Source organism: Trachypithecus francoisi, unplaced genomic scaffold, assembly GCF_009764315.1.
Source record: "Trachypithecus francoisi isolate TF-2019V2 unplaced genomic scaffold, Tfra_2.0 Lachesis_group2, whole genome shotgun sequence".
Taxonomy (NCBI): Eukaryota; Metazoa; Chordata; class Mammalia; order Primates; family Cercopithecidae; genus Trachypithecus; species Trachypithecus francoisi.
In genome coordinates this window covers 110,400,436-110,426,899 of record NW_022681465.1, presented here as the reverse complement: position 1 = coordinate 110,426,899, position 26,464 = coordinate 110,400,436, and the positions used below count along the sequence as shown (strand labels likewise).

Here is a 26,464-nt window from a genome sequence, read left to right as displayed (position 1 = left end):
GTATCTTTAGTAGAGATGGGGTTTCATCACGTTGGCCACACTGATCTCGAACTCCTGACCTCATGATCCACCCGCCTCAGCCTTCTAAAGTGCTAGGATTACAGGTGTGAGCCACCGCGCCTGGTCCCAGGACAGTACTTTGATATGGCTACTCCAGGGGGACAGTTTGTTGGAGTTTCTGCCAAAACTTAAAAACAGCGTGTGACCCTAGTGGTGCCACTAGAGAATCACTCACTTCCAGGCACGAAGAGGCCTATCCCTGCAGGGTTATCTGTGACCCTAAAACAAACAACTGTATGTGGCTGGGGGTGGGCATAATAAAACAGTGTAGCGTGTCCATGCTCTGCAGTACCACACAGCAGATAAAGAACTGGGTACAGCGTGTTCTAATGTGGAAAATCCTCCAAGATGTTCTGTTGTTCTGTAAAATAAAGCAGAGCAATACACATGGCACGATAACTTTATATAAACCACAAGCACAGAGGCACTTACAAGTGTAGGGAAAGGAGAGAGAATATTCTCCAAGGATGCAGAGAAGTCAACAAACAACAGTGTGTGGGCCGGGTACCACGGCTCACGCCTGTAATCCCAGCACTTTGGGAGGCTGAGGCGGGTGGATCACGAGGTCAGGAGATCAAGACCATCCTGGCTAACACGATGAAACCCCATCTCTACTAAAAATACAAAAAAATTAGCCGGGCATGGTGGCAGGTGCCTGTAATCCCAGCTACTCAGAAGGCTGAGGCAGGAGAATGGTGTGAACTCGGGAGGCGGAGGTTACAGTGAGCTGAGATCCGGCCACTGCACTCCAGCCTGGGCGACAGAGCGAGACTCCGTCTCAAAAAAAAAAAAAGAAAAGAAAAGAAAAGAAAAAATTAGCCAGGCATGATAAAAAATTAGCAGGTGTCTGTAATCCCAGCTACTTGGGAGGCTGAGGCAGGAGAATCGCCAAACTAATAAGGAGACAGGAAGGGGACTAGGACTGGGGGTAGTGGTCACAAGAGACTTTCATCTTAGCTTTAATTTTTTTTTAAGGATACAATTTTTTAATAATTACAATAATATGAAGGACTCCCGAAGATCCCCTCTTTGTCCCTGGTGGGCCACCACTCTTTAGTAGAGCCTAGTCCTTCCTTTGGGAGCTGGAGCCCACCACCCCTCTCGGCCCATTTTAGTCGGTGGAGTGTGCCCCTCTGCCATGATTTCCTCTGAGACTCTCTTCCCAACTCACCCCTTGAAGCAGCCCTGGGCTGAAGGGGACCTGCTTCCTTCCTCCCAGTTTCTGTGCTCCTGGAATCTTCACCTCCTTGGCCGGCTAGGACCCATCTGCTGGGAGAGAGGCCCAGGCCCATGGCCTCCTCCTTCAGACCTGGGGCAGGGGTAAGGGGCACCAGCTGCTCTGAGCTGACTTCTGGGTGGTCAGAAAAGATGGTGGAGCCACTTCCCAACCCCACCAGGTGGGAAGCCAGGAGGGGCCAGTCCACCCAGTGTGCAGCGTGAAGGAAGGGAGAACACACACAGTCGTTTTTTTTGGTTGTTTTGTTTTTGTGTTTTTGAGATGGAATCTCACTCTGTCACCCAGGCTGGAGTGCAGTAGTGCGATCTCGGCTCACTGCAACCTCTGCCTCACAGGTTCAAGTGATTCTCCTGCCTCAGCCTCCCGAGTAGCTAGGATTACAGGCGCCCACTAATTTTTACCATGTTTTTTTTTTTTTTTTTGAGACGGAGTCTCGCTCTGTCGCCCAGGCTGGAGTGCAGTGGCCGGATCTCAGCTCACTGCAAGCTCCGCCTCCCGGTTTACGCCATTCTCCTGTCTCAGCCTCCCGAGTAGCTGGGACTACAGGCGCCGGCCACCTTGTCCGGCTAGTTTTTTGTATTTTTTTTTTTTTTTTTTTTTTAGTAGAGACGGGGTTTCACCGTGTTAGCCAGGATGGTCTCGATCTCCTGACCTCGTGATCTGCCCATCTCGGCCTTCCAAAGTGCTGGGATTACAGGCTTGAGCTACCACACCCGGCCAGTCCAGCTAATTTTTATCATGCTCGGCTAATTTTTCTATTTTTAGTAGAGACAGGGTTTCACCATGTTGGCCAGGCTGGTCTCGAACTCCTGACCTCAGGTGATCCACCTGCCTCGCCCTCCCAAAGTGCTGGGACTGCAGGCATGAGCCACCCTGCCTGGCCCACACACTGTTGTTTGTTGATCTTTCTGCATCCTTGCAACACTCCATTTAGCAGAGGGCACTGGCTAAGAGCACAGGCATGACCTTCTTGAGCACACGTGGAGCCCATGTGGCTCCAAGTCCCCAAGAGACAATCTTGCTACTTGTCTCTGGTTCTCTCCCACCTTCACCAAGTCTTGGGGCTGGGGAAGAGGATGGCACAAAATGGGCACAGGGCAAGCACGGGGCACAGTGTCCTGGGTTCTGGGCCAGGGTTCCGGGGGTCAGGAAGAGGGACTGGCTGCTCATCTGGAGCCCCTGCTGGAAGTGCTGATGCAACCGCACCAACCCCCAAGGGGGTGATCACAAGATGCACCCCGCAGGGTGTCTAGCCTGGTAATCAGGTGACCCGGGCTTTTGAGGGGGTGTAGAAGAAGCTGGAAGTCAGCTACCAAAGGGAAACAAAGGCCCAGGTTGCGGGGAACACACTTGGTTCGTTACATTGAATCAGATGCAGCTCAGGCTGAGCACAGGACCATGAACTGCCCAACTCCAGGGGGCACCATTGGCATCCTTGATGGTCCTGGTGGGGCCCAGGAAGAGCTGGGAACATGAATATGTCCATGTGGACTGTGAAAACTGCAGGGTCTGGGCGAAGGGTGCTCAGTAACCATCTTAGCACCTGTCTCCAGAGAACTGGCTTGGGGTTAGACCAGGGACAGAAAGCAAAGGGAGGACTGCCATAGAACCAGCATCACCCCTCAGGCTGGCCTAGGTTGCTGGCTGCCAGCATGAAGTCCCGGTAGCTAAGAAGGGTAGGTGGGGATAACCCCACTAGCCAGGGAGGTCACTTGGAGCCCAGAACCCAGAAGCTGGAACCAAGAGGCTGAAGTCTAGAACCTGCAGTCTGGAATATGGAATCGGAGCCTGGAGCCCAGAATTTGGAGCCCAGTGTCTAGAACCAGAGTCCCAAGCTTGACATCCGAACCCAGAAACTAGGGCCAGGGGACTGGGTCTCAGAGCCCAGAGCCCAGAACCCAGAGCTTGAACCTGAGAATTTAGAGTGCAGGGCCTGGAGTTCCCAGCCAGGAGAAGATCCCAGAACCTGGAGATAAGCTCCAGGCCTGAAATACACAGCCTAAGACCTGTAGTCTAAAGCCAGACCTCAGAGCTTCAGGTCCAGACCCGGACACCAGAGCCGGGGCCTGCCTTGGTAGCATGCTCTCAGCCTCGCTCTCTGGCCTGGTCCTAAGGCCAGTGTGATAGGCTGGAGCCATATGAGGAAGCGAGCTGCAGGAGAAGAGGTGACTTCTGAAAAAAAGGCCAAAGCAGCCTCAGCTCTTTTGGCCACAGACTTTGGCCTTATCAGTAAATGAGTGACCAGTGCCTTGGCCATCAAGATTAATAATTTATGTAGGGCACTTGTCCCCTAAACAGGCATGAGGTGTTCTCAGGTCACCCAACCCTGCCCTAGACCCATAGCATTTATTTTAGCCCTGGGCCCCTATCTGGAAAATAGAACTTGGAAGAGACAATGTTTCAGGGCCTTGCCTGCTCTGTGCTGGGGCCGGGCAGCTCCAATTGAAGTCCAGCGTCTCCAAGAGAGGACAAAGTCAAGGGGGCCGGGAAAGGCATTACTTTGTCTCTCAAAGGGAACCCACTGGTGAGAACCACTTTTTTGACAAGAGATACAGGGGGGATGTGCCCCTGATGTGTGCAGCGCACACTCGTGACTGTGTGCATGGCCATTGTGCTGATGTGGAGGCCGGATGAGATGTTCACTGCCATACACCCAAGTTACAGCACCGTGCTGACTCACCGTGGAGCTTAGATGTTTGTTGAATAAATAACATGCTTGTGAGAAGAGGCAGGAACTCTCAAACTATGCTGATGGGAAAGTGTGTTATGCTGTTATGAGGTTATGCTGGTTATTAGTCAGTTTCCCATCCCCCCAAAACAAAAATCCAGGTCATGGGCAGAATGGTCTTTCTTTCTCTCTCTCTTTTTTCTTTTTTTGAGACAGAGTCTTGCTCTGCCACCCAGGCTGGAGTGCAGTGGCGCGATCTCAGCTCACCACAATCTCCGCCTCCCAGGTTCAAGCGATTCTCCTGCCTCAGAATCCCAAGTAGCTGGGATTACAGGCATGGGCCGCCATGCCCGGCTAATTTTTTGAATTTTTAGTAGAGACGGGGTTTCTCCATGTTGGTCAGGCTGGTCTGAAACTCCTGACCTCAGGTGATCCGCCCGCCTCAGCCTCCCAAAGTACTGGGATTACAGGCGTGAGCCACTGCGCCCAGCCCCTCTCTCTTTCTTTCCTTTCCTTTTCTTTTCCTTTTCTTTCTTTCTTTCTTTCTTTTTCTTTCTTTCTTTCTTTCTTTCTTTCTTTTTCTTTCTTTCTTTCTTTTTCTTTCTTTCTTTCTTTTTCTTCCTTCTTTCTTTCCTTTCTCTCTCCTTTCTCCTTTCCTTTCTTCTTTCTTTTCTTTCTTCTTTCTCTTTTTTTTCCCTCCCTTCCTTCTCTCTCTCTTTTTTTTTTTGATGGAGTTTCACACTTGTCACCCAGGCTGCAGTGCAGTGGCGTGATCTCGGCTCACTGCAACCTCCACCTCCTGAATTCAAGGAATTCTCTTGCCTCAGTCTCCCAAGTAACTGGGATTACAGGTGCACAGCACCACGCCCTGCTAATTTTTGTATTTTTAGTAGAGATGGGGTTTTGCCATGTTGGCCAGGCTGGTCTCTAACTCCTGACCTCAGGTGATCTGCCTGCCTCAGCCTCCCAAAGTGCTGGGATTACAGGTGTGAGCCACCACACCCAGCCTCATTTATTTTATTTTATTTTATTTTATTTTATTTTATTTTTGACACAGCATCTTGCTCTGTCACCCAGGCTGGAGGGCAATGGTGCAATCACAGCCTACTGTAGCCTTGACTTCCCAGATTTCAGCAATCCTCCCACCTCAGCCTTCCCAGCTACAGATGTGTGCCACCACACCCGGCTAATAATTTATTTTATTTTTTTTAGAGGCAGGGTCTTGCCTAGGCTGGTCTTAGACCCCTGGGTTCAAGTGATCCTCCCACCTCAGCCTCCAAGTGCAGGATTACAGGCCTGAGATATAGAGGGGATGCACCCCTGCTGTGTGACTGTGCATTTAAGGAGCATATGGCTCTGAAGAATTGCAGAAATGGCTGATTGTGCCAGCCTCCACAGCTTGCTCAGTTCCTGGATGTGCACATTTGTTCTTGGGATCGTTCTCTCTCTCCATTCAGCAGTTATGCCTCTCCTGGAGAAATGGTTTTCATTGGTGTGATGAAATTCAATATATGTCAGCTTCTCATGTTCATGCTGGCCATGCTGTCTCTGCTCCCCGCCTCCCGCTCCTTCCCACACCATCGCAAGCTGACTCCTCCCTTAACACGCCCTCCCAGGTGGCTGATAGCCCCTGGTTGTTAAGTCCTCTCTGTTCCCAGATTACTTGACATCTCAGCAGCACTTGACCCAGCCAACCAGGGTGTCTCTCTCAAAACGTGGTCCAACCTGGCTTCTGAGGTGGCTTCCTCCTGGTCCCTGGCTGCTCCTCTCAGTCTCCCTTAAATATAGGTGCCTGCCGGGTGCCGTGGCTCACTCCTGTAATCCCAGTATGTTGGGAGGCTGAGGCGGGTGGCTCACAAGGTCAGGAGATCGAGACCATCCTGGCCAACATGGTGAACCCCATCTCTACCAAAAATACAAAAATTAGCCGGGCGTGGTGGCGGGTGCCTATAGTCCCAGCTACTCAGGAGGCTGAGCCAGGAGAATTGCTTGAACCTGGGAGGCAGAGGTTTAAGTAAGCCAAGATTGCACCACTGCACTCTAGCCTGGGCGACAGAGCAAGACTCCATCTCAAAAAAATGTAGGTGCGCCTCTGGGCTCGGCCCTGGCCCCTTCTCTCCTCCTGTACATGCCCTCTCTGGGGTACAGGTTCTCAGGCACAGTCTGAGGCTGGCAAAGCAGGTAGGAAGCCATGTCACCCTGGTCCTTCTAGGCTACTGTAGGATCCTGGGCTTTATGCTAAGTGGTTAGCAGGGGCAGGTTTTAAAAGGGAGAGGAGGCGACATGCTTAGCTTGGTTTTTCTTTCTTTCTTTTTTTTTTTTTTTGAGACAGAGTTGTGCTCTTGTTGCCCAGGCTGGAGTGCAATGATGCGATCTCGGCTCACTGCAACCTCCGCCTTCTGAGTTCATGTGATTCTCCTGCCTCAGCCTCCCGAGTAACTGAGATTACAGGTGCCCACCACCACGCCCGGCTAATTTTTTATATTTTTAGTAGACATGGGGTTTCACCATGTTGGCCAGGCTGGTCTCAAATTCCTGACCTCAGGTGACCCACCCACCTCGACCTCCCAAAGTGCTGGGATTACAGGAGTGAGCCACCACGCCCAGCCTAGCTTGGCATTTAGAAAAGATTGCTGTCTGCTGTTTTGGAGCACGGATCAGTGGCAGCAAGGGCAGAAATGGACAGAGCGCTTGGGAGGCCACTGCAGTGACCCAGGGGAGATGACAGGCCCAGTCCAGGGAGGTGGCCACAGAGAGGCCTAACAGCAAAAGGATCAGGGAGCTCCTGGAACAATAAAATTGGGAGAATTGAGGAATGGGTTGGAAACGAGGAAGTGGAGGGGAAGGAAACAGCAAGGATGTCTGCTTGGTGCCCGACCCAGATGGATGGACGGTGTGCTGCTCACCAAGATCAGGAAGAAGGAGGAGGCCCAGGTTTGGGGTGAGAAGCACAGTGTGTGCTTCTGGCTTGCAGAGCCAACTGCTCATGCCAGAGGCCGCTCAGACAGCCTGAGCAGACGGAGCTTGGCACCTTCCCTCCAAAACAGTTCCTCCCGCTGGGTACCTTTTCTCAACGCGAGACACCCCCAACCAGGCAGGCTCTCAGCCCAGAAAAGGTCTGGGGAGGCCATGGCCAGAGCCCAGGTGCACAGACAAGGTAGGAATCACCACCCAGGAGGACACACAGACTCTGTCACTGACCACGGACGAGGCAGGCAGTAGGCAGGGAGGTGCTGAAATGGCAGAGAGGCTGGGAAGAGATGCTTTAGTGCTGGAATGGAGCTGCCTTCTCGGCTGCTCTTATGAGTCCCAACAGCAGCTCTGGTCAGATCCAGCATTTTCTCACTTTCACTAGGGCTGTAACCCCAAAATAAATTTTTGGAAGTGGTGGCTGCGTAAATCCGCAGCAGTTTGGAGTTACATCTCTTGATGGATTTGATCAATAGCTAACTGCCTCCCCCACTGAACCCAGAGCTCTGTGACAGCGGGGAAGGCAAACTTCAAACATACCAAAAAGCACAACCTTATTAAAAGGAGAAACACCCCCAGTTCACCAGGAGCGCCTTAGATTCAGCCGCTCCTGCCAAGGGTCTGAGCTGTGCGGGGGAGAGGAGAGAAACAGGCCACGTGGGCCGGGGTCTCTGGGCCCGCTGTGGGGGTGTCAGTTTGCTCATAGGTGGAGACACTCAATGTGACATTAACCTTCAAGCTCAAGAACCCAGAGATTCTGACATAAGAACTGAGAAATTATTGCATTTCCCTGACTCAGTGACACCCTCCTACCTGGGCGTGAACCCAGCCCTAGCCAAAGATCCAGAGACGGGACTCCCATCTGTTTCCTTTCCCTCTCTCCCTCCCCATCACCAATCCTACTGGCCAGGTGTCCCTGGGATGCACCGGCCCTCCCCAGCCCCTCTGTTCCCATCTTAGTTCAGGCCTCATCGTCTCTTGCCTGGACCATTTCATCAGCCTCTTAACTGGCCTCTCTGCTTCCAAGCTCTCTTCCACGTGTCTGGGCTCCACCCCACTGGGGTCATTCTAAAAGACAGATCAGGCCCTTCCCAGTCTGGAGGGCAGCTCCACATCGACTCAGACTCACATCCTGCACCCAGGGTCGGGCATTAGAGACCTGGCACGATTCAACGTCCTCCAGTCTCTCCGGCGTAGGTCCTCATCTCACACTCCCTCTCCTCCGAGCTCCCCCTGGGAGACTCACAGACGCCCTGACGCTTGTCAAGGCCATAGGATGTTTTTGTTTTGTTTGGTTTGGTTTGCTTTTTCTGAGACAGTCTCACTCTGTCACCCAGGCTGGAGTGCAGTGGCACGTTCTTGGCTCACTGCAACCTCCGAAGGCCATAGGATGTTTGGGTCACTCCCTGGGGAGTCCTGTCAGGCCAGGAATGAGGGGACCCTGGGAACAAGGTGCTGAGTGGCCTCAGGGTCTCTGCCTGCGGGCGGGGGATGTGTCTGGGTCGTGGTTGACGCAGAGAGCCTGACCACAGATTCCCCATGCAGAGCTGACGATTAGCAATTAACTGGGAGGAATCTCGGGGGTGAGGTTAATTGGGGAACGGAGGGAGGGTAGCTAGAGTTCCAGGGACTTTGCCCTTGGACACGAGGGTATAAAGAGGAGGGTCCCAGTTCTCCTTCGGGCCCTGGAGGCTTCCTTGAGCTGCTGAGCAGAAGCTGAAACACAGAATCCCAAGGTGAGCCCAGGACCCTCACATCCCACCCCCACCGCCAGCTCTGAGTAGGAAACAGCCCAGCACCCCAGCCACTTCATCTCTGTCCTATCTGTGCCCACCCCCACCGCGGCCCATATAACATGTCAGTCCAGCCAGGCGCAGTGACTCACACCTGTAATCCCAGCACTTTGGGAGGCCAAGTGGGCAGATCACCTGAGGTCGAGTTTGCACCAAAAATACAAAAAATTAGCTGGGCATGGTGGTGGGCACTTGTAATCCCAGCTACTTGGGAGGCTGAGGCAGGACAATCGCTTGAACCCAGGAGGCGGAGGTTGCAGTGAGCCGAGATTGCGCCAGTGCACTCCAGCCTGGGCAGCAAGAGTGAAAGTCTGTCTCAAAAAAAAAAAAAGGACTCTTGCTCCTTCAGGGCTTGAATTCAGCCCTTCACACCCCCACCACAACAGCCAAGGACTCTGGGACAATGCGGGGAGTGCTGAGGCAGATCAGGGTGCCTCCACCCCAATAGCCGAGACTCCTGGGGCAGTGCAGGGACAAGCAGGGGGCTGAAGCAAGCCTGTCAGTGTTTGTTTATTGCCCCTTGAGGGGGTGGATGGGGAAAGGAGTTCATTGTGAGGGGAACCCAGGAACTCAGGATCCGGACCAGGGGACCTCCATGTGTGCCCAGCTGACCCCATGAGAAGGGAGGTGACTGCAGCTCCTCCCTGCTCTCCAGGTAGGCAAAACTGAAGCCCGGCCCAGCCCCAGCCCATACCTGCAGCCACTGCCAACACCACATATTCCCTGGCCCCCTCCAGCCCCACACAGGCTGGGTGTCCTCAGTTCTCAGTGTCTTTCTTCAATGCTATATCCCAGCCTCTGCTTCAGAGCCTGAGCTAGAGCTCCGTAATACTCTCTGAATGAGTGAATGGCGCGAATGAATGAACACCTCACCACCACCACACACACCCCTCTGAGACTCACATGCAGGTGCCCAGCACAGATGTGCACATGTAAGTCTGCATGTGAGTCTCGGCGGGGTGTGTGTGGTGAGGATCGAGGGTGTACTTTGCTGGGTGTGTGTTTGGAATCACGCGCCATGGGGGTTTGTGCAGGTGAGGGTGTGTGGGAGTGAGTGTCCCGGACACAGCCATTGTCATTCAGCATTGCTGCGACCCACTGACCTCCAGACCTCACAGTGGGTGCCCAGGATGCTGTCCTATGGAGAGAGGCTGGGGTCCCCTGCTGTCTCCCCACTCCCAGTCCGTGGGGGGCATGTGATGCGAGGGACGACCTTTGCCTACGTGCCCAGCCCTCAGGGTGAGTGCTGCTCCCACACCCTGGACCCTCTTTGCCCACGGTTGACCACATCCCGGGTGAGGCCACTTCCCCTGCCTGTCCCTCCCTGCCTCCCCGCTTTGGGGCCTCTGGGAGCTCCTGACCAGGCTCCCTCCCTAGTCCTACACAGGATCCCGGGGACCTCTGCCTATGCCTTCCCCAGCCTAGGCCCTGTGGCCCTTGCTGAGCACACTTGCCCCTGTGGGGAGATCCTGGAGAGCCATGAACCACTGCCTGCCAAGCTGGTCCTGGAGGAGGAGCAGAAGCCAGGTGGGCCTGGGCTAGGGGCAGTAGGGGCAGCAGCAGTCCCTGCCCTGGCCTCTGCCCACTATGCTCATGGCTTCCCCCATCCAGAGCCCAGGCTGGTCTCCAAGCTGCGCCAGGCTGGCGCCATGCTGCTCAAGGTGCCGCTGATGCTCACCTTCCTCTACCTCTTCATCTGCTCCCTGGACGTGCTCAGCTCAGCCTTCCAGCTGGCTGGAGGTAGGGCCCAAGTGGAAGAGACCTGGGAGGGGTTCCTGAAGGGCCTTGGACAACATCGGCTCGTGCTCCCCAGGGAAGGTGGCTGGTGACATCTTCAAGGATAATGCCATCCTGTCCAACCCGGTGGCGGGGCTGGTGGTGGGGATCCTGGTGACCATGCTGGTGCAGAGCTCCAGCACCTCTACGTCCATCATCGTCAGCATGGTCTCCTCTGGCTGTGAGTTGGCCCACCACGGTGGGGAAGAGCCTGGAGGGGCACCCCAGGAAGGCTGGCCTCCATTCAGCCTGACTCCCATATCAGCCAGGGACACGAGAGGAGCCCAAACTGTAGCTGTGTGTGACCCAGATGATTTATGGCAAGAAACTAGCTTCCCCGACAGTGGGCTGTCTGGGCAAGTCGGGAATCCGTAGGCCAGGGCATTGGAAGGGCAGGCGGGAACTCTCAGGTGGGCGCCGACACTGTAGTCCAGACAGGGCAGGGTTTCTCCTTCCTCAGGGAAGCCTCAGTTCTGCTCGAGGCCTTTCGTCCTATTGGGTGAGGCTGACCCAGGTTACCAAGGATAATCTCCTTTTCTTAAGGTTAGCTGACTATAGATGTGAATTGCATCTACAAAACGCCTTACAGAACACCCAGGCTAGTGTTGGGTTGAATAACTGGGTACCACAGCCTAGCTAAGTTGACACATAAAACTAACCACCACTGGTCGGGCGCGGTGGCTAATGCCTGTAATCCCAGCACTTTGGGAGGCTGAGGCGGGTGGATCACAAGGTCAGGAGATCAAGACCATCGTGGCTAACACGGTGAAACCCCGTCTCTACTAAAAATACAAAAAAAAAAAAAATTAGCCAGGCATGACGGCAGATGCCTGTGGTCCCAGCTACTTGGGAGGCGGAGGCAGGAGAATGGAGTGAAACCTGGGGGCAAAGCTTGCAGTGAGCCGAGATCGCACCACTGCACTCCACCTGGGCGACAGAGCGAGACTCCTCCTCAAAAAAAAAAAAAAAAAAAAACTAACCATCACGCTTGGGGACATGTGTGCACACACAAGCACAAATCTCTATTTGCACATAGGACATGAGCCCACGAGCCCTCATAATGAAGGCCTCACACGCACACACGTTCACATCCATACACCATGAGCAGCACGTGTACATCTACTCACATGGATGAATGCACACACCTGTAAATGCACAGCCCGTGCCACATGCACCTGTGACACTAAGGCTAGGCAGACTCAGCAGCATGGCAGGAGCGTCCACTGGGGACTGGGACATGGGTGGGGACCTGACAAGAGTTGTGGTGGGGCCGTGGGGCAGGAGCGGGGTGACCGTCAAATTCGTTAGGACGTCTTCTCTTCTACCAGTGCTGGAGGTAAGCTCTGCCATCCCCGTCATCATGGGCTCCAACATCGGCACCTCTGTCACCAACACCATCGTGGCCCTGATGCAGGCGGGGGACAGGACTCACTTCCGGCGGTGAGGGGGGCTGGGGGTTGGGGGCTTGTGCCTGGGGGAGGACAGCCCCAGATGCCAGGAACCCCGGGCGTGACCGTGCTCTGGCTCCAGCCTGCCTTGCAATGTGGCCTCCCTGCCCAGGGCCTTCGCGGGGGCCACGGTGCATGACTGCTTTAACTGGCTGTCAGTGCTGGTCCTGCTGCCCCTGGAGGCTGCCACCGGCTACCTGCACCACGTCACTCGACTTGTGGTGGCTTCCTTCAACATCCATGGTGGCCGTGACACTCCTGACCTACTCAAGTTCATCACAGAGCCCTTCACGAAGCTCATCATCCAGGTAACAGCAGGGCCTGGCATGGGGTGAGGGTGGGGGTAGCAAGGGACCCAGCCTCCTTCACTCCCCCTGCCCACATCTTGCCCACAGCTGGACAAGTCCGTGATAACCAGCATTGCCACTGGTGATGAGTCCCTGAGGAACCACAGTCTCATCCGGATCTGGTGCCACCCAGACTCCTTAGAGGTAAGTCCCAGGCCTAGCCCCAGGTAAGAGGACTCCCTCTTCAAGCTGTTGGTTTCATTGTCTGTTCAAAATGCCCCAGATAGACCTTGAAGATCATTTAGCCAGGAGAGGGCAAATATGTGGCCCTTCTACTGTGCTTACAGTAAACATTGCTAATTCCTCCCAACTTCATACATTGCCTTAGGCAGATATCACCAATCAGAGTTATTATGTAACTGATCTAGCCCAGTGGTTCTTGAAGTGTGGTCCCAGGCCGGCATCTTGGGTACCATGTAGGAACCTATTAGAGATGCAAATCACCCTGCCCTTCCCTAAACCTACTGAATCTGGAAACCCCCGGGAGTGGGGCCAGTGGCCTATACTTCAGCAGTTCCTCTGGGTGTGCTCCGTGCTCAAGTTTGAGAACCACTCATCTAGTGCAAACCTTAGGTTTCACAGGTAGAGACACAGGTTCAGAGAGACTAAGAAACATGCCAGAGCTTGTACTACCATTTCAGGGCCTGAGCACCCCAGAGGAGTTAGTGACTCAGCTGGGCCGTGTTTTGGGACCCAGGTAATGGGAGGAGGAGGCGTGTCCTATAAGGATACCCAGGAAAGTAGGGTGAACAGGAAGGTGGACTGCACAGAGACCTCCTTGGAGATCTAACAGCCACTTGTGCTGGCATCGGGGATCCCTTCTCCTGGAGACTGCCACAGGCAGGAGTCCCTCGTCCTTCTGCACTGTTTCTGCTGCTTCTAATGCTGGGAAGATCTGTTAGAATCTAGTGGACACTCATGGACCACCCATTATGCCAGGCTGACAAGGAAGCAGGCGATTAGCACACTTCCTTACTCAGCCATAAAAAGGAAGATGCTCGGCTGGGTACAGTGGTTCACACCTGTAATCCCAGCACTTTGGGAGTCCGAAGCGGGCAGATCACGAGGTCAGGAGATCGAGACCATCCTGGCTAACAAGGTGAAACCCCGTCTCTACTGAAAAACAAAACAAAACAAAAAAGTAGCCGGGTGTGGTGGCGGGCTCCTGTAGTCCCAGCTACTCAGGAGGCTGAGGCAGAATGGCGTGAACCCGGGAGGTGGAGTTTGCAGTGAGCCGAGATTGCGCCACTGCACTCCAGCCTGGGTGACAGAGCGAGACTCTCTGTCAAAAAAAAAAGGAAGACACTTCATCCAAACCACAATGCACCATATTTGCTTCTCCTTGATGCGTGCATACGAGACATAACTCCATTTACAATGAGATATGAGGAAACCCAAAGCCACAGCACAAGCACAAGCCCTCCCCCCTACCCTTCCACTCCTTGTGACTGGACCTTCATCCTGGTGTGAACAGAAAACACTCACCGGGCTCGCCCTGCGATGCTCCTTTGCGTCTGAAGTTGCTCCGGCTCAGCCTCTGAGTGTTCAAAGCAGCCTTACATAGAAAAGCCCCAGCGGGCAGCTTTTACGCTGACTTCGTGACCTCTTTAATACATCAACCACCTTCTCACGCGCTCTGTGAGCACTCTCAGTGCTCTCTGAATCACCACAAGCCTCTCTACTTCATAGCAAAATCTGGAAGGGAGAGAAATCACACACTTTGATCTTCACACAGAGCAAGCCATGGAAAACAGCTCTGATCCTCGTTCCCTCTGAGCTCTCTGCTGGTCACCTGCTGCAGCTTCGGGCAGGTCTCAACCCGCAGCCTCCACATCCTCACCTGAAGTCATCCTCACCCAGGTTCACTCTGTGGAGGCCGCCCTTGGGCCTTTCTCTACGGCTGCAGCTGCCACTTGTCCAGCTGGTTTCTCTTCCTCACTCTACCAGGAAATGCTTTCCTTCAACGCTTTCTGCAGGGCAGGGTCTGATTTCCTCAGCTTGGAGAGTAGTTGGTGGGTGGGACCCAAGCTCTCACGTTCACCCTCTTTCTGGGACCCCGCCGAAGGAGCGTGACTCACACAGCAATGGATGTGCTTGGTCTTGCGAAGTGTGAAGTGCCTCCTGGCTCCTCCTGCCCAAAGACTTGGGTTTGTCCTTTGGCCGCAGAGTCTCCCTGTGCTTCCTTCCAACCTGTTCCCATTGACTCCAACTTCCACCATGCTGAACCTGAACTAGTCGCCAGGGAAGCTATGCACCCAGGAGAGGAGGCAAGTCCAAGGCCTTCCAGATGGGGAAAGAAGAAGCAGTGGCAGTTGTAGTGTTCAGACGCTGAGTCTCCCGGGACCCTGACATTGTCCTGGGAATCACCTTCTTACGTGGTCACACTGTGGATTATCAACTATACCTGCCTGGATTAAACAAGCGTCTTTTGAGGACTTGCAACCTGGGAGGCAGGGATTATCACATCCCCCATTTCACAGATGAGGAAAACTGAGCCCCAGAGAAGTCCAGTGGCTTGTAGGATACAAATCCTGGTGGAATCCTGACTCTCTATCTCGTTGCCTCTCCCACTCACTGGTCTGACATTCTACTATATATGTCTGTTTCCCATGCTGCCCATCAGGCCTGAAGACCACCAGGTGACCACAGCCACGTGGAGACCACCCCGGAGGTAGCGGGTCTTACACTAAGGAGGAGTTCTCCTTTTCGCCACCAGATGGTGCTGCTGGCACAGTGCTCTCCCTCTGCTTCCAGAAGAACAAAGGCCCTAGAGCACCCCTTCTTCTGTGGGGGAAACTACTGCGCAGGCCCACATCCTGACAGTCTTCTGCGAGCTTCATCACCTCCTTCAGTTCCCAGAAGGGGTCTCTTTAATTTAGGGTGTCCCTGTAGGCACTTAAATCCCAACTCCCTCTTCCATAATGCTGCCAACTAGCCCCTGGGAAAAAGTGGGCAGCATTATGGACTTCAGGCTGCAGAGGAGGAAACTGAGGCCCAGAGAGGCTAAGTGTTTGCTCCAGTGTCACACAGCTGGGAATGGCTCAGCTGGGGTATGGACCCAGGGCTGTCCACAGGCCAATTCTGCCCTTCACACAGAGCCCAGCACCTGCTTCAGGCCCCTCTGGCCTCTCCTACCCGACCCCAGGCCTAGGCAGGGATGGGCACATCTTGGGAAGATTCCCCCAGATCCTGGGTCTCCCAGCTCTTTTATCTAAGCTGGAGTTTCCATCTTCTCCCTCTACCCCACAAGGAAGCCCCAGGGCCTGCTCCCTCCCGGCAGTTCCCTCTCCGCCTGGCTTTGTCCCTCCTGCCACCTTTACCTTCCTCTCTTATACTTTAGGGTCTCTGGCCTCCCAGCCAGGGACACACAACCCCAGGCAAGAAGGTCAAGGTTCTAAAAACCCAGAGGGCTTGGCCCTGCTGCTGCCCCTGCCAGCCCTAAGTTGGGACCCCAGTAAAGTTCCCCATTCTCCTCCAGCCTCCCCAGGACCCCACAGTCCTCCCCACAGAGACCTCTGGGCCCAGCCCAGGTTAGGTCAGTGGGGCACAGGTTGACCAGGCACCCACTCATTCAAGGGGTTGTCTGCTCCCTCAGCCTCCAGGCTGGGTACTCCCAGGTAGGTCCAAGCAGATTCCTCCCCAACAGGGCCAGGGTTCTCAGGTTCGTCGGCACGGGTCACTGGTCCTGACCTAGGAAGTCAGTCACACACACAGCCTCCCCACCATGTGATCCTCAACGGGCACAGGGAGGGAGAGGGCCACTCCATATAGGAAGACAGTTTACCGAAGGCTCACCATGAACCAAGCCCTGTGATGAGCGCTTTAAACACATTTCCCCCTGTAACCTTCACAGCAGCTCTTCTCTTACCCTGCTTTACAGAAAACGGGCTTTGAGAGGTGGCATGGCTTACCCAGGGTGGTTGGTATAAGAAGCAGGATTTGCTCAAGCCTGTAATCCCAGCACTTTGGGAGGCCGAGACGGGGGGATCACGAGGTCAGGAGATCAAGACCATCCTGGCTAACACGGTGAAACCCCATCTCTACTAAAAATACAAAAAACTAGCCAGGCGAGGTGGCAGGCGCCTGTAGTCCCAGCTACTCCGGAGGCTGAGGCAGGAGAATGGCGTAAAATCCGGGAGGCGGAGCTTGCAGTGAGCTGAAATCCGGCCACTGCATTCCAGCCCCGGTGACAGAGCCAGACTCCGTCTCAAAAAAAAAAAATGAAGCAGGATTTGAACTTAGATCTGCCTAACAGCAAACACCTGGCTCTCTCTCTCCCTTACCCTCGCAGCAGTTACCGTCGCTTTTCCAGCCTGGTTTTCCCATCTAGCCCATCACAACCTATTTTTTCCAGGCTTCTTGGCCTGCCACTCATGCCCAGTCTTGATGGGTCCGCAAGGCCCTGATGTGGCGAACTGGGAGCACACAAGAGACATTGTCGGCCGGGCGCGGTGGCTCAAGCCTGTAATCCCAGCACTTTGGGAGGCCGAGACGGGCGGATCACGAGGTCAGGAGATCGAGACCATCCTGGCTAACATGGTGAAACCCCGTCTCTACTAAAAAAATACAAAAAACTAGCGGGCGAGGTGGCGGGCGCCTGTAGTCCCAGCTACTCGGAGGCTGAGGCAGGAGAATGGCGTAAACCAGAGGCGGAGCTTGCAGTGAGCTGAGATCCGGCCACTGCACTCCAGCCTGGGCAACAGAGCGAGACTCCGTCTCAAAAAAAAAAAAAAAAAAAAAAAAGAGACATTGTCCCATTCAAGGGAGCACATCCTGCTAAAATAAACCCGGATGTTACACCAGATGCCATAAAATTTCTTACCTTGGCCAGCGCAGTGGCTCACACCTGTAATCCCAGCACTTTGGGAGGCTGAGGTGGGTGAATCACCTGAGGTCAAGAGTTTGAGACCAGCCCGGCCAACATGGCGAAACCCCGTCTCTACTACAAATACAAAAAAATTGCCAGGCGTGGTGGCAGGTGCCTGTTAACCCTAGCTACTCAGGAGGTGGAGGCGGGAGAATCGTTTGAACCCAGGAGGCGGAGGTTGCAGTGAGCTGAGATTGTGCCACTGCACTCTAGACTGGGCAACATAACAAAAACTCTGTCTCTAAATAAATAAATAAATAACTTATTAGCCCAACAAGGCTAAAAATTAGTTGTCCACAGGCCAGGCTGGCCTGCTTCTGCTGACCTGCTTTGAATTGTAAAAGATAACTCTACGTGGTTGCCAATATTTACAGATTGGGAGTTTGTTGCTTTTGGGGTTTGTTTTTGTTTTTGTGGTTTGTTTTTGTTTTTGTTTTTTTGAGATAAGATCTTGCTCTGTCACTCAAGCTGGAGTGCAGAGGCGTGATCAGAGCTCATTCCAGCCTCGAACACTTGGGCTCAAGAGATCCTCCTGCTTCAACCTCCTGAGTAGCTAGGACTACAGGTATATACCACCATGCCCTAATTTTCTTTGTAGAGACAGGGTCTTGCTATGTTGCCCAAGCTGGCCTCCCACTTCTGGCCTTGAGTAATCCTCTCACCTCAGCCTCCAAAGTGCTGGGATTACAGCCATGAGCGACACTGCACCTGGCACAGATTGGGAGATTTTATCTAGAACTTCAGAGTTGTGGCTTCTCTCATAGAAATTGGGCAATTTAGCCATGCCAGACTGCGTCCCTGGGTGGTGACAGTGACCAGGAGCTGAGTAACTGCTGACTCTATAGGCCCAGCAGAAACTCTCCCCACCTCTTCCATACATAGCCCGAGCTGCTCACTTAGGTTACCTGCCCAGCCCTGTGGCCCTCTGAATTGTACAGCCTCCCTGGGGAGCCCCTTTATTTCACTGACCGTAAGTGACAGAAGAGATGTGTGGGCTGGGCCCTCTGTCCCCCTACATCCCCTGAGAATAAGGAATTGATCTAGAGGAGAATGGAGCTTGAGCTAAGGGTGTCTTGGAGGAGAGGAAGGAGCCAGGATGCTGGGGAAGGGGCACCAATAAAGGGACTGGTAATAAAAGATGAGGAAGGGGGAGTTTTCAGACAAAGAGGAACATGTTCAGCAGCACCCAATGCCACTGAGAGAGGGAGGAAAAGAAAGACAGGAAGCCACAGATGTGGCCCTGGGGAGAGCTGGGCCAGTGGAGTGACAGGGCAGAACACACAGAGGGCCAGATTCTTGTGTGGCAGCTACTTTCATCTACATGTCCTCAGTGGAAGAGACAGGCTCAGAGAGGGCAAGAGACCCATGCATGGTCACAGAGCAGGAGGCCCATCTCCATCTTCCCCATTCTTCCCTAACCCCCATCTCGGCTCCAACCTCAGGCTATGTTTTCCTAATTCACTAAGTCACCCTCCTCTTAATGTAGGCTCCCACCTCCATGTCGAGAGCAGAGGCCAACTCCAGCCAGACCCTTGGAAATGCCACCATGCAGAAATGTAAGTGCCTGAAACATGGTGTCCAGAATGGAAGAGGCAGAGCCTAGCAGTGGCAGGGCAATCCTGCACCAGCCACTATCGTGTCCAGCCCCAGGAAGGACAGTTGTCAACCAGCCCATCTCCTGAGCCTGGGTCTAGCTCCGGTGTTAAGGCTCAAGAAGCCTGAGGTGGGGCCTTAGGCTCAGAGTCCAACCAGGTGGCAAAGGTGGGGACCTGGGAGCCAGGTGTGGGATCAGCTGTCAGGAGCTCCACCCCCTGCAGGCAACCACATCTTTGTGGACACCAGCCTACCGGACCTGGCTGTGGGGCTCATCCTGCTGGCAGGATCCCTGGTGCTGCTGTGCACCTGCCTCATCCTCCTCGTCAAGATGCTCAACTCTCTGCTCAAGGGCCAAGTGGCCAAGGTCATCCAGAAGGTCATCAATACTGGTGAGCTGTGAGCAGTTGACTGGGCAGGGCCACAGGATGGGCCTTTCCAGATCCTGCTAAGTCCTGTGACTGCCTTGATCTGGGTAAACCCTACCATCTCTGAGCCTCGGTTTCCTGATGTAAACAAAGAAGGTGGTTTCTGATGCCACTGAGGTGCTGACAGCTGGAGACCTGTGGCTGCCTCTGGCTGTGGTTCCATTTTAGCAGGTGGAGATGCTTGTTTGATTCAATCAACGAAGAGTTGATTGGACTATTGTTTGATTCAATCAACAAAGAGTTCTTACACCCCCACTGTGTGACAAGGGAGGTGGAGTGCCAGGTATACACAGGTGAGACAAATAGAGATGGGTCCTGCCCTGAGGGGCTCACAGCCCAGCAGCGGAAGGCAAGCAATGAAAAATACATGAGATTGGCAAGTGGCTCACACCTGTAAATGCAGCACTTTGGGCAGCTGAAACAGCAGAATCACTTGAGCCCAGGAGTTCAAGACCAACTTGGGCAACATAGTGAGACTTTGTTTGTTTGTTTGTTTGAGACAGTTTCATTCTTATTGCCCAGGCTGGAGTGCAATGGCATGATCTTGGCTCACTGCAGCCTCCGCCTTCCGGGTTCAAGCAATTCTGCTTCAGCCTCTCGAGTAGCTAGGATTACAGGTGCCCGCCACAACACACAGCTAATTTTTTTGTTTTTTTGTTTTTTTGTTTTTTTTGAGGCGGAGTCTCGCTCTGTCGCCCAGACTGGAGTGCAGTGGCCAGATCTCAGCTCACTGCAAGCTCTGCCTCCCGGGTTTACGCCATTCTCCTGCCTCAGCCTCCTGAGTAGCTGGGACTACAGGCGCCTGCCACCTCGCCCGGCTAGTTTTTTTTTTGTATTTTTAGTAGAGACGGGGTTTCACCGTGTTAGCCAGGATGGTCTCGATCTCCTGACCTCGTGATCCGCCCGTCTCGGCCTCCCAAAGTGCTGGGATTACAGGCTTGAGCCACCGTGCCCGGCCTTTTTTGTATTTTTAGTCGAGACAGGGTTTCACCATGTTGGCCAGGCTGGTCTTGAACTCCTGACCTCAGATGATCCACCCGCCTCAGTCTCTCAAAATAGTAGGATTACAGGCATGAACCACCATGCCCGGCTGAGACTTTGTCTTTACAAAAAAATTTAAAATTAGCTGGGCATGGTGGTGTGCTCCTATAGTCCCAGGTGCTCAGGAGGCTGAAAGGGAGAATCGCTTGAGCCTAGCAGGTTGAGGCTGCAGTGAGCTGTGATGGCACCACTGCACTCCAGCCTGTGCAACAGAGTTCAAAAATAAATTTAAAAAAATAGAAAAAGAAAAATAAAGAAGAAAGGAAAATGAATTAGGGGGATACATTCAGAGAGAGGTACCTGCCAAGGACATAGCAAAAATGGCAATGCAGTAGGGTGTGGAAGAGATGGCTTCCAATGCGCAGTTTGAGGCCACTTAGTGCAGCTGGCATTTGAACAGACACAAGTAGCCACAGTGCAGATGAAGAGCACTCTGGGTGGAGGAATAGTATGTGCAAAGGCTCAGAGGCAGGAACCAGCATGGCAGGTCCGTGGCACAGAAGGGTGGCCAGCAGCTGGCAGGAGCAGGGTAAGCAAGGGGATTGGCTGAGTGGGGTCAGTGATGTGGCAGGGAAGGGTCCAGAGCATGGGGTCTCCAGGCTCTGCTCAGAGCCTGGACTTTAATGAGGGTAACATGAGCACTCAGAAGACTTGGGGCAAGGGAGCAACGCCATTTGATTTTCATTTTCTCTTTTTTGTTTTTTGAGACAGAGTCTTGCTTTGTCACCCAGGCTGGAGTGCAGTGGCGCAATCTCAGCTCACTGCAACCTCTGCCTCCCAGGTTCAAGTGATCTTCCCACTTCAGCCTCCTGAGTAAACTGGGATTACAGGTGTGCACCACCACACTTGGCTAATTTTTGTATTTTTAGTAGAGACAGGGTTTTGCCATGTTGGCTAGGCTGGTCTTGAATACCAAGCCTCCCGCCTTGGCCTCCCAAAGTGCTGGGATTACAAGTGTGAGCCACCATGCCCAGACACTTCCTATTTTTTTTTTTTTTTTTTTTTTGAGACGGAGTCTCGCTGTGTCGCCCAGGCTGGAGTGCAGTGGCGCGATCTCGGCTCACTGCAAGCTCCGCCTCCCGGGTTCCCGCCATTCTCCCGCCTCAGCCTCCCAGTAGCTGGGACTACAGGCGCCCGCCACCGCGCCGGCTAGTTTTTGTATTTTTAGTAGAGACGGGGTTTCACCGTGTTAGCCAGGAGGGTCTCGATCTCCTGACCTCGTGATCCGCCCGCCTCGGCCTCCCAAAGTGCTGGGATTACAGGCTTGAGCCACCGCGCCCGGCCGACACTTCCTATTAATCATAAATTTTTTTTTAAATAGAGATGGGCTCTCACTATGTTGGTCAGGCTTGTCTCAAACTCCCAGTCTCAAGTGATCCACCCAACTCAGCATCCCAAAGTGCTGGGATTACAGGTGTGAGCCACCTTGCCCAGGCTTGGTTTTCATTTTAAACTTCATGCACTGGGAGGGGCCGAATGACAAATACGAGAATAAGGGGTATCATGGGGCTGTGGGAGTTCAGAGAAGGGAGAAAAAGTCTGCTCCAGAGCAGGGGGGTCAGGGAAGGCTTTCTAGAGGAAGTGACATCCATGCTGAGTCTGAGGATGAATATTCAGATGCTGAGTAAGATATTCCCAGCAAAGGGAACAGCCCCAGCAAAGGCACAGTCGCCTGACAGAGCCAGGCTGAGAAAGGCCTTTAATCCAGGAGCTAAGAGGCCAAGTGGAAGCCACTGCAGTAGGAGCAAACCCCTATGGAGGTCCTCTCTCCCAGTGCCCCCACGGAGGTCTGCTCTCCCCGTGTCCCTGCTCTGACCCCAACCTGCTGGGATGCGGTTTCCTTGCAGACTTCCCTGCCCCCTTCACCTGGGTAACAGGCTACTTTGCCATGGTGGTGGGCGCCAGCATGACCTTCGTGGTCCAGAGCAGTTCCGTGTTCACCTCGGCCATCACCCCACTCATCGGTGAGTGCCCATGTAGAGGTGGAGTGGGGTGGGCCAGGGCTGGCAGCAAAAGGGCTGAAGGAGACACTGGGGAACCTACTTCCTTTCCCTCTGCCCCCAGGCCTCGATGTGATCAGCATTGAGAGGGCCTACCCACTCACACTGGGTTCCAACATCGGCACCACCACCACGGCCATCCTGGCTGCCCTGGCCAGCCCCAGGGAGAAGCTGTTCAGCGCTTTCCAGGTGCGCTGGGAGTGTAGCCTCGCCTGGGGCAGGATGGAGTTGTGTATAGGGTGTGGGGCCTGACAAAGGTGTGACGACATGCAACTAATATTTTGACTGCCTACTAAGGGCCACCTACTATGCTCAATGAAACCATTATGGACAAAGTAGACCCAATACCACCCTCGAGACCTTAGCATCTCATAGGGAGACACTGCTCATAATTAATACCAATAAATAGCAGTGAATCGGATTTGCCCATAAGGAAGAGGAAGAGGCACTATAAGAGGGCGCCCAGCGCAGTTTGAGGAATCCATTGTGGGGGTCAGGGCCGCAAATGGCAAAGGGGAATTATTCTAGGAGCAAAGGAGTAACTGACAAGCCAAGGCACTGACTGAGGGAGGGTCCAGAAACTGATATCAATCCTTTAGCTGCTGGATTTTGGCAGCATCTGCTGGAGGATTCCTGTGTGAGGGGTCAGTGGGGAAAATGTGGGGAGCTCAGGGCAGTAGTTGTTTACCAACTGGTCTAGAAGTATTTCAATATTTGCATAACCAGCACAGCCGCCCCGGGGTGATCTGGGGGCAGGGGATACATCACCCCTAAGTGGAAACTTGCCTGCTGCCCAGACCAGATTGGAGTTCCTATCATCTACCCCCTGCTGGCCTCACCCAGGACCTGGGAGCCAGTGCCCACCTCAGCCCCTCTGCCTCATCCCCTGTAGATTGCCCTCTGTCACTTCTTCTTCAACATCTCGGGCATCCTTCTGTGGTACCCGGTGCCCTGCACACGCCTGCCCATCCGCATGGCCAAGGCGCTGGGGAAACGCACGGCTAAGTACCGCTGGTTCGCCGTCCTCTATCTCCTTGTCTGCTTCCTGCTGCTGCCCTCACTGGTGTTTGGCATCTCCATGGCAGGCTGGCAGGTCATGGTAGGTGTGGGCACACCCTTCGGGGCCCTGCTGGCCTTCGTGGTGCTCATCAATGTCCTGCAGAGTCGGAGTCCTGGGCACTTGCCCAAGTGGTTACAGACATGGGACTTCCTGCCTTGCTGGATGCACTCCCTGAAGCCTCTGGACCGCCTCATCACCCGTGCCACCCTATGCTGTGCCAGGCCTGAGCCCCGCTCACCCCCACTACCCCCCAGGGTCTTCCTGGAGGAGTTACCCCCTTCCACGCCCTCTCCCCACCTTGCACTGCCTGCTCACCACAATGCCACCCGCCTCTAGGTGGTGGGCCCAGACTACAGCCTGGAATGGGGAAGGCCTGGGGTGGAAAGGAAGGGGAGGGAGGGTGTGTATATGTGTGTGCATGTGTCTGTGCCACCCTGGGTGCCAGTCTCTCCTTCTGTAGCTCTGCAAAGGTCTGGGCTTGTGTGACAGTGTCAGTGTGCGCCCACGTGTGGGGGTGAGTCTGCATGTGCACCTGTCATGTGTAGAAGCTTGTATTTGTGTACAGGTGTGCCAGCCCATGCACGTATACACAGACATACCTGTGGGAGGCTGTGTGCAGGTTGCAGGATATCTGGCATGATTTCAGATCCTCTGCACGTGTACACATGACTAGGATAGACAGGAGTGAGGGTGGGTCTGAGTACATGACTGTGCAGCTGTTTGTGCATAGATGTTGGTGCCTGCCTCACTGAATTTGCACACCTCCCTGTCACCTTCCTTCCTCCAAGATACCATCACCTCATCCTCACCCAGGTCTTCAACACCACTACACTTCCCTTCCCAACACTTGCCTGATGGAAAAAAAAAACAAAAGGAATCAAAACTCTCCTTAGGCATTCAGAAGTCTTTTTGCTCTCCACCAATGGTGAAAGGGAAGACCAAGCCACGGGGTTCAGCAGCACCATCTCCCCTCAAAGACTGGCTGCAAGAGCAGCCTGCCCTGCCCGGGTCAGGTGCAGTTCCAGAGAAACCAGCCCTGCAGGCTCACACCCCAACCATCTGTCTGGCCCTACCTGAGAGTCCAATCCACAACTCAAACTCCCTGGAAGCCCCTCCTAGGCCTGGGGCCACCCCCAAGGCAAGAGTAAGGAGGATTCTGCACCCCCAACCCCTGACCCCCACCTGGCTGAACACCCTCTGGTCTCCCTCTGCCCTCTAAATTCATCCACCTCAGCCACACATCACTCCTTGCTGGGGTAAGATCAGGGCTCCAGAATGAGTGACAGGTGGGGTCTGCCGTCAGGGCCGCTGGGGGAGGGGACGGGAAGGCGGGTGGTGGGCAAGAGAGGCCGTGCCCTGGGCCCCAGCACATGGAGGGCAGGGACCAGACACCCTCCCTCCCACTTTTGTCCACTATCTTTGGGCAGTAAACCAGGCCACAAACTCACCCAAGCTTTTCAATTCCCCCTCCCCCGTAGGTCACCCTGAAACTGAGGCCTACAGAGTGAGACTCCGGGGTAGGGATGCCAGAGTTCCTCCCTCTAGTCCAGGGACTCCTCCGGGGCCTTTTCGAAGACCTGGGGAAGGCAGGATGTAAGGTCTCAGACCCACTTGTGATGGTCTTGGACATGTGCCCTCTCAGTGGGACCCCCTTGGAGGAATGTGGGCAGAGATGCAGAGGGCTGTGACCCCCAGAACTGCTTTACAAGCCACCAGGCCCGTCCTGTCACCCACTCACACACCTTGCTAGTACATGAGGTATGAGTGGAGGGGGGAGGAGCAAACTGGCCTCTAGCCTCACACTCTTGATGGGGAGAGGTGTTCGCGGGATGGGGAAGAGGCTCCTTTTACTTGTCCTGCCTAATGTGTGGGAATATCTGCGAGAAAGGACGCTAAGGCTGAAACAGACTTTGAGAAGCCCCACCCTTGGACTCTTCCTCAGCTGCGGAGTGCCTAGGACCCTGGGAAGGCGCCAAGGAGCAGCAGTCAGGCCAGGAGACTCTGCAAGGCGTCCATGGGAGAGCAGGGCAGAGGGCACAAGAGCCTGGCAGCCTCTAGACTCAAAATCCCATCTCCGCCAGGTAACTGTCTTGCAAAGACCAGTGTCCTTAGTTACAAGTCCTCCCACCGCGCAAGTGGAGAAGGAGCCAGCCGCGCCCAGGTCACAGTTTATTTGGTCCGCGCCAGCAGTGGGCGGCCTGGCTGCCCGGCTAGGCGCCCTGCATGCGCAGCCCGCGTATGAGTTCGTGCACCGTCTTGTTGACGATGCCCCCATGGACGCCGCGTCGGCCCATGAGCACCAGGAGCGCGCGCGGCGCGTGGCCCACGCACACGGCGCGCGCGTCCAGTCCCTTGGTGCGTGCGTCCAGCACGCCGTCGCCCTTGGCCAGCAGGTGGTCGCGGATGACGCAGCAGCGGCGGCCGCCCACGCTCAGGCCCGCCTGCAGGAAGGTGCAACGGTCGGGCCCCGTGAGTACGCCCACCTCCTGCGGCGAGATGGCCGCCAGCAGGCCCCCGGGCCGCGAAGCCCACACGCAGCTGTTATCCGCATGGCCCACGATGGCCACGTCGTCGATGCGCTGGTCCCGCAACACTGCACTGATGTAGACCTTCCAGTCGCCCATCGCGCTCCGAGTGCGCCCAGCAGCCTCGTGCCTCTCGGAGCAACGTAGAGGCGCTACGCGGGGAAGGCCTGCGGCGCTGCGTCGCATGCTGGGGCTGTGACGTCACACAAGGCGCCGTCCGGGAGGGACCACCCAGGCTGGGGCACGTGGGGCGTGGGCGTGTAGTGCAGGGGCAGTTCTAAGGTTATCCTGTAAAAAGGGTTTGGCAGAGCGCTGTGGCTCGTTCCTGTAATCCCATCGCTTTGGGAGGCCGAGGCGGACAGATCGCTTAAACTCATTAGCAAGATTATAGGATCGTGTCGCTGCACTCCAGCCTGGGCCACAGAGCGAGGCCCCGTCTCTAAAAAAGAAAAAAACATTTAATTAAAACAAATTTTTTTTGAGATGAGGTCTCACTATGTTGCCCAGGCGGATCAGGAACTCTTGAGCTCAAACAATCCTCCCGCTTCAGCCTCTCAAAGTGATGAGATTACAGGCGTGAACCACCGCATCTGGCCAATCTTTTTTTAATTTTAAAAAGCTGGTTTTGTGAACAAAAGGATGCTGTGTCTG

The 26,464-nt window shown here is 54.5% G+C and overlaps 2 protein-coding genes and 1 long non-coding RNA gene across 6 annotated transcripts; 1 reads left to right on the top strand and 2 right to left on the bottom strand.

The window, feature by feature from the left end:
* Nucleotides 1-148: 148 nt before the first annotated feature.
* LOC117065335 lies at nucleotides 149-14,280 on the bottom strand. The gene is made up of 3 exons (XR_004429891.1): nucleotides 14,140-14,280; nucleotides 13,785-13,994; nucleotides 149-421 (listed from the first exon to the last, which is right to left on the bottom strand). It is a non-coding gene; the product is annotated as an uncharacterized LOC117065335 (long non-coding RNA).
* SLC34A1 (solute carrier family 34 member 1) lies at nucleotides 8,581-24,184 on the top strand. Of its 4 annotated transcripts, none has more exons than XM_033180021.1 (13): nucleotides 8,581-8,671; nucleotides 9,838-9,967; nucleotides 10,106-10,255; nucleotides 10,340-10,468; nucleotides 10,542-10,685; nucleotides 11,833-11,944; nucleotides 12,065-12,260; nucleotides 12,348-12,443; nucleotides 18,653-18,722; nucleotides 18,984-19,151; nucleotides 22,076-22,192; nucleotides 22,293-22,417; nucleotides 23,121-23,624. In XM_033180021.1, exons 2-13 carry the CDS (start codon nucleotides 9,859-9,861, stop codon nucleotides 23,622-23,624), a joined length of 1,920 nt encoding a protein of 639 aa, XP_033035912.1. In that variant the 5' UTR covers nucleotides 8,581-8,671; nucleotides 9,838-9,858. The 4 variants fall into 4 exon arrangements, with proteins under 4 accessions (XP_033035912.1, XP_033035913.1, XP_033035914.1 ...); XM_033180022.1 differs by having other exon boundaries at nucleotides 8,602-8,671; nucleotides 9,812-9,967; nucleotides 23,121-24,184; XM_033180023.1 differs by lacking the exon at nucleotides 9,838-9,967 and having other exon boundaries at nucleotides 8,606-8,671; nucleotides 23,121-24,182.
* A 1,258-nt stretch (nucleotides 24,185-25,442) lies between these two features.
* Nucleotides 25,443-26,237, bottom strand: PFN3 (profilin 3). The gene has a single exon (XM_033180025.1). It carries the CDS (start codon nucleotides 25,997-25,999, stop codon nucleotides 25,499-25,501), a length of 501 nt encoding a protein of 166 aa, XP_033035916.1. The 5' UTR covers nucleotides 26,000-26,237; the 3' UTR covers nucleotides 25,443-25,498.
* Nucleotides 26,238-26,464: the final 227 nt, after the last annotated feature.

Bases quoted from the DNA above. Each gene is read 5' to 3' on its own strand.
- SLC34A1 (XM_033180022.1), top strand. From the start codon at position 9,859: ATGCTGTCCTATGGAGAGAGGCTGGGGTCCCCTGCTGTCTCCCCACTC. The intron at 12,261-12,347 runs GTAACAGCAGGG...TCTTGCCCACAG, and splicing joins TCACGAAGCTCATCATCCAG to CTGGACAAGTCCGTGATAAC. The intron at 22,193-22,292 runs GTGAGTGCCCAT...CTCTGCCCCCAG, and splicing joins GGCCATCACCCCACTCATCG to GCCTCGATGTGATCAGCATT.
- PFN3 (XM_033180025.1), bottom strand. From the start codon at position 25,999: ATGCGACGCAGCGCCGCAGGCCTTCCCCGCGTAGCGCCTCTACGTTGC.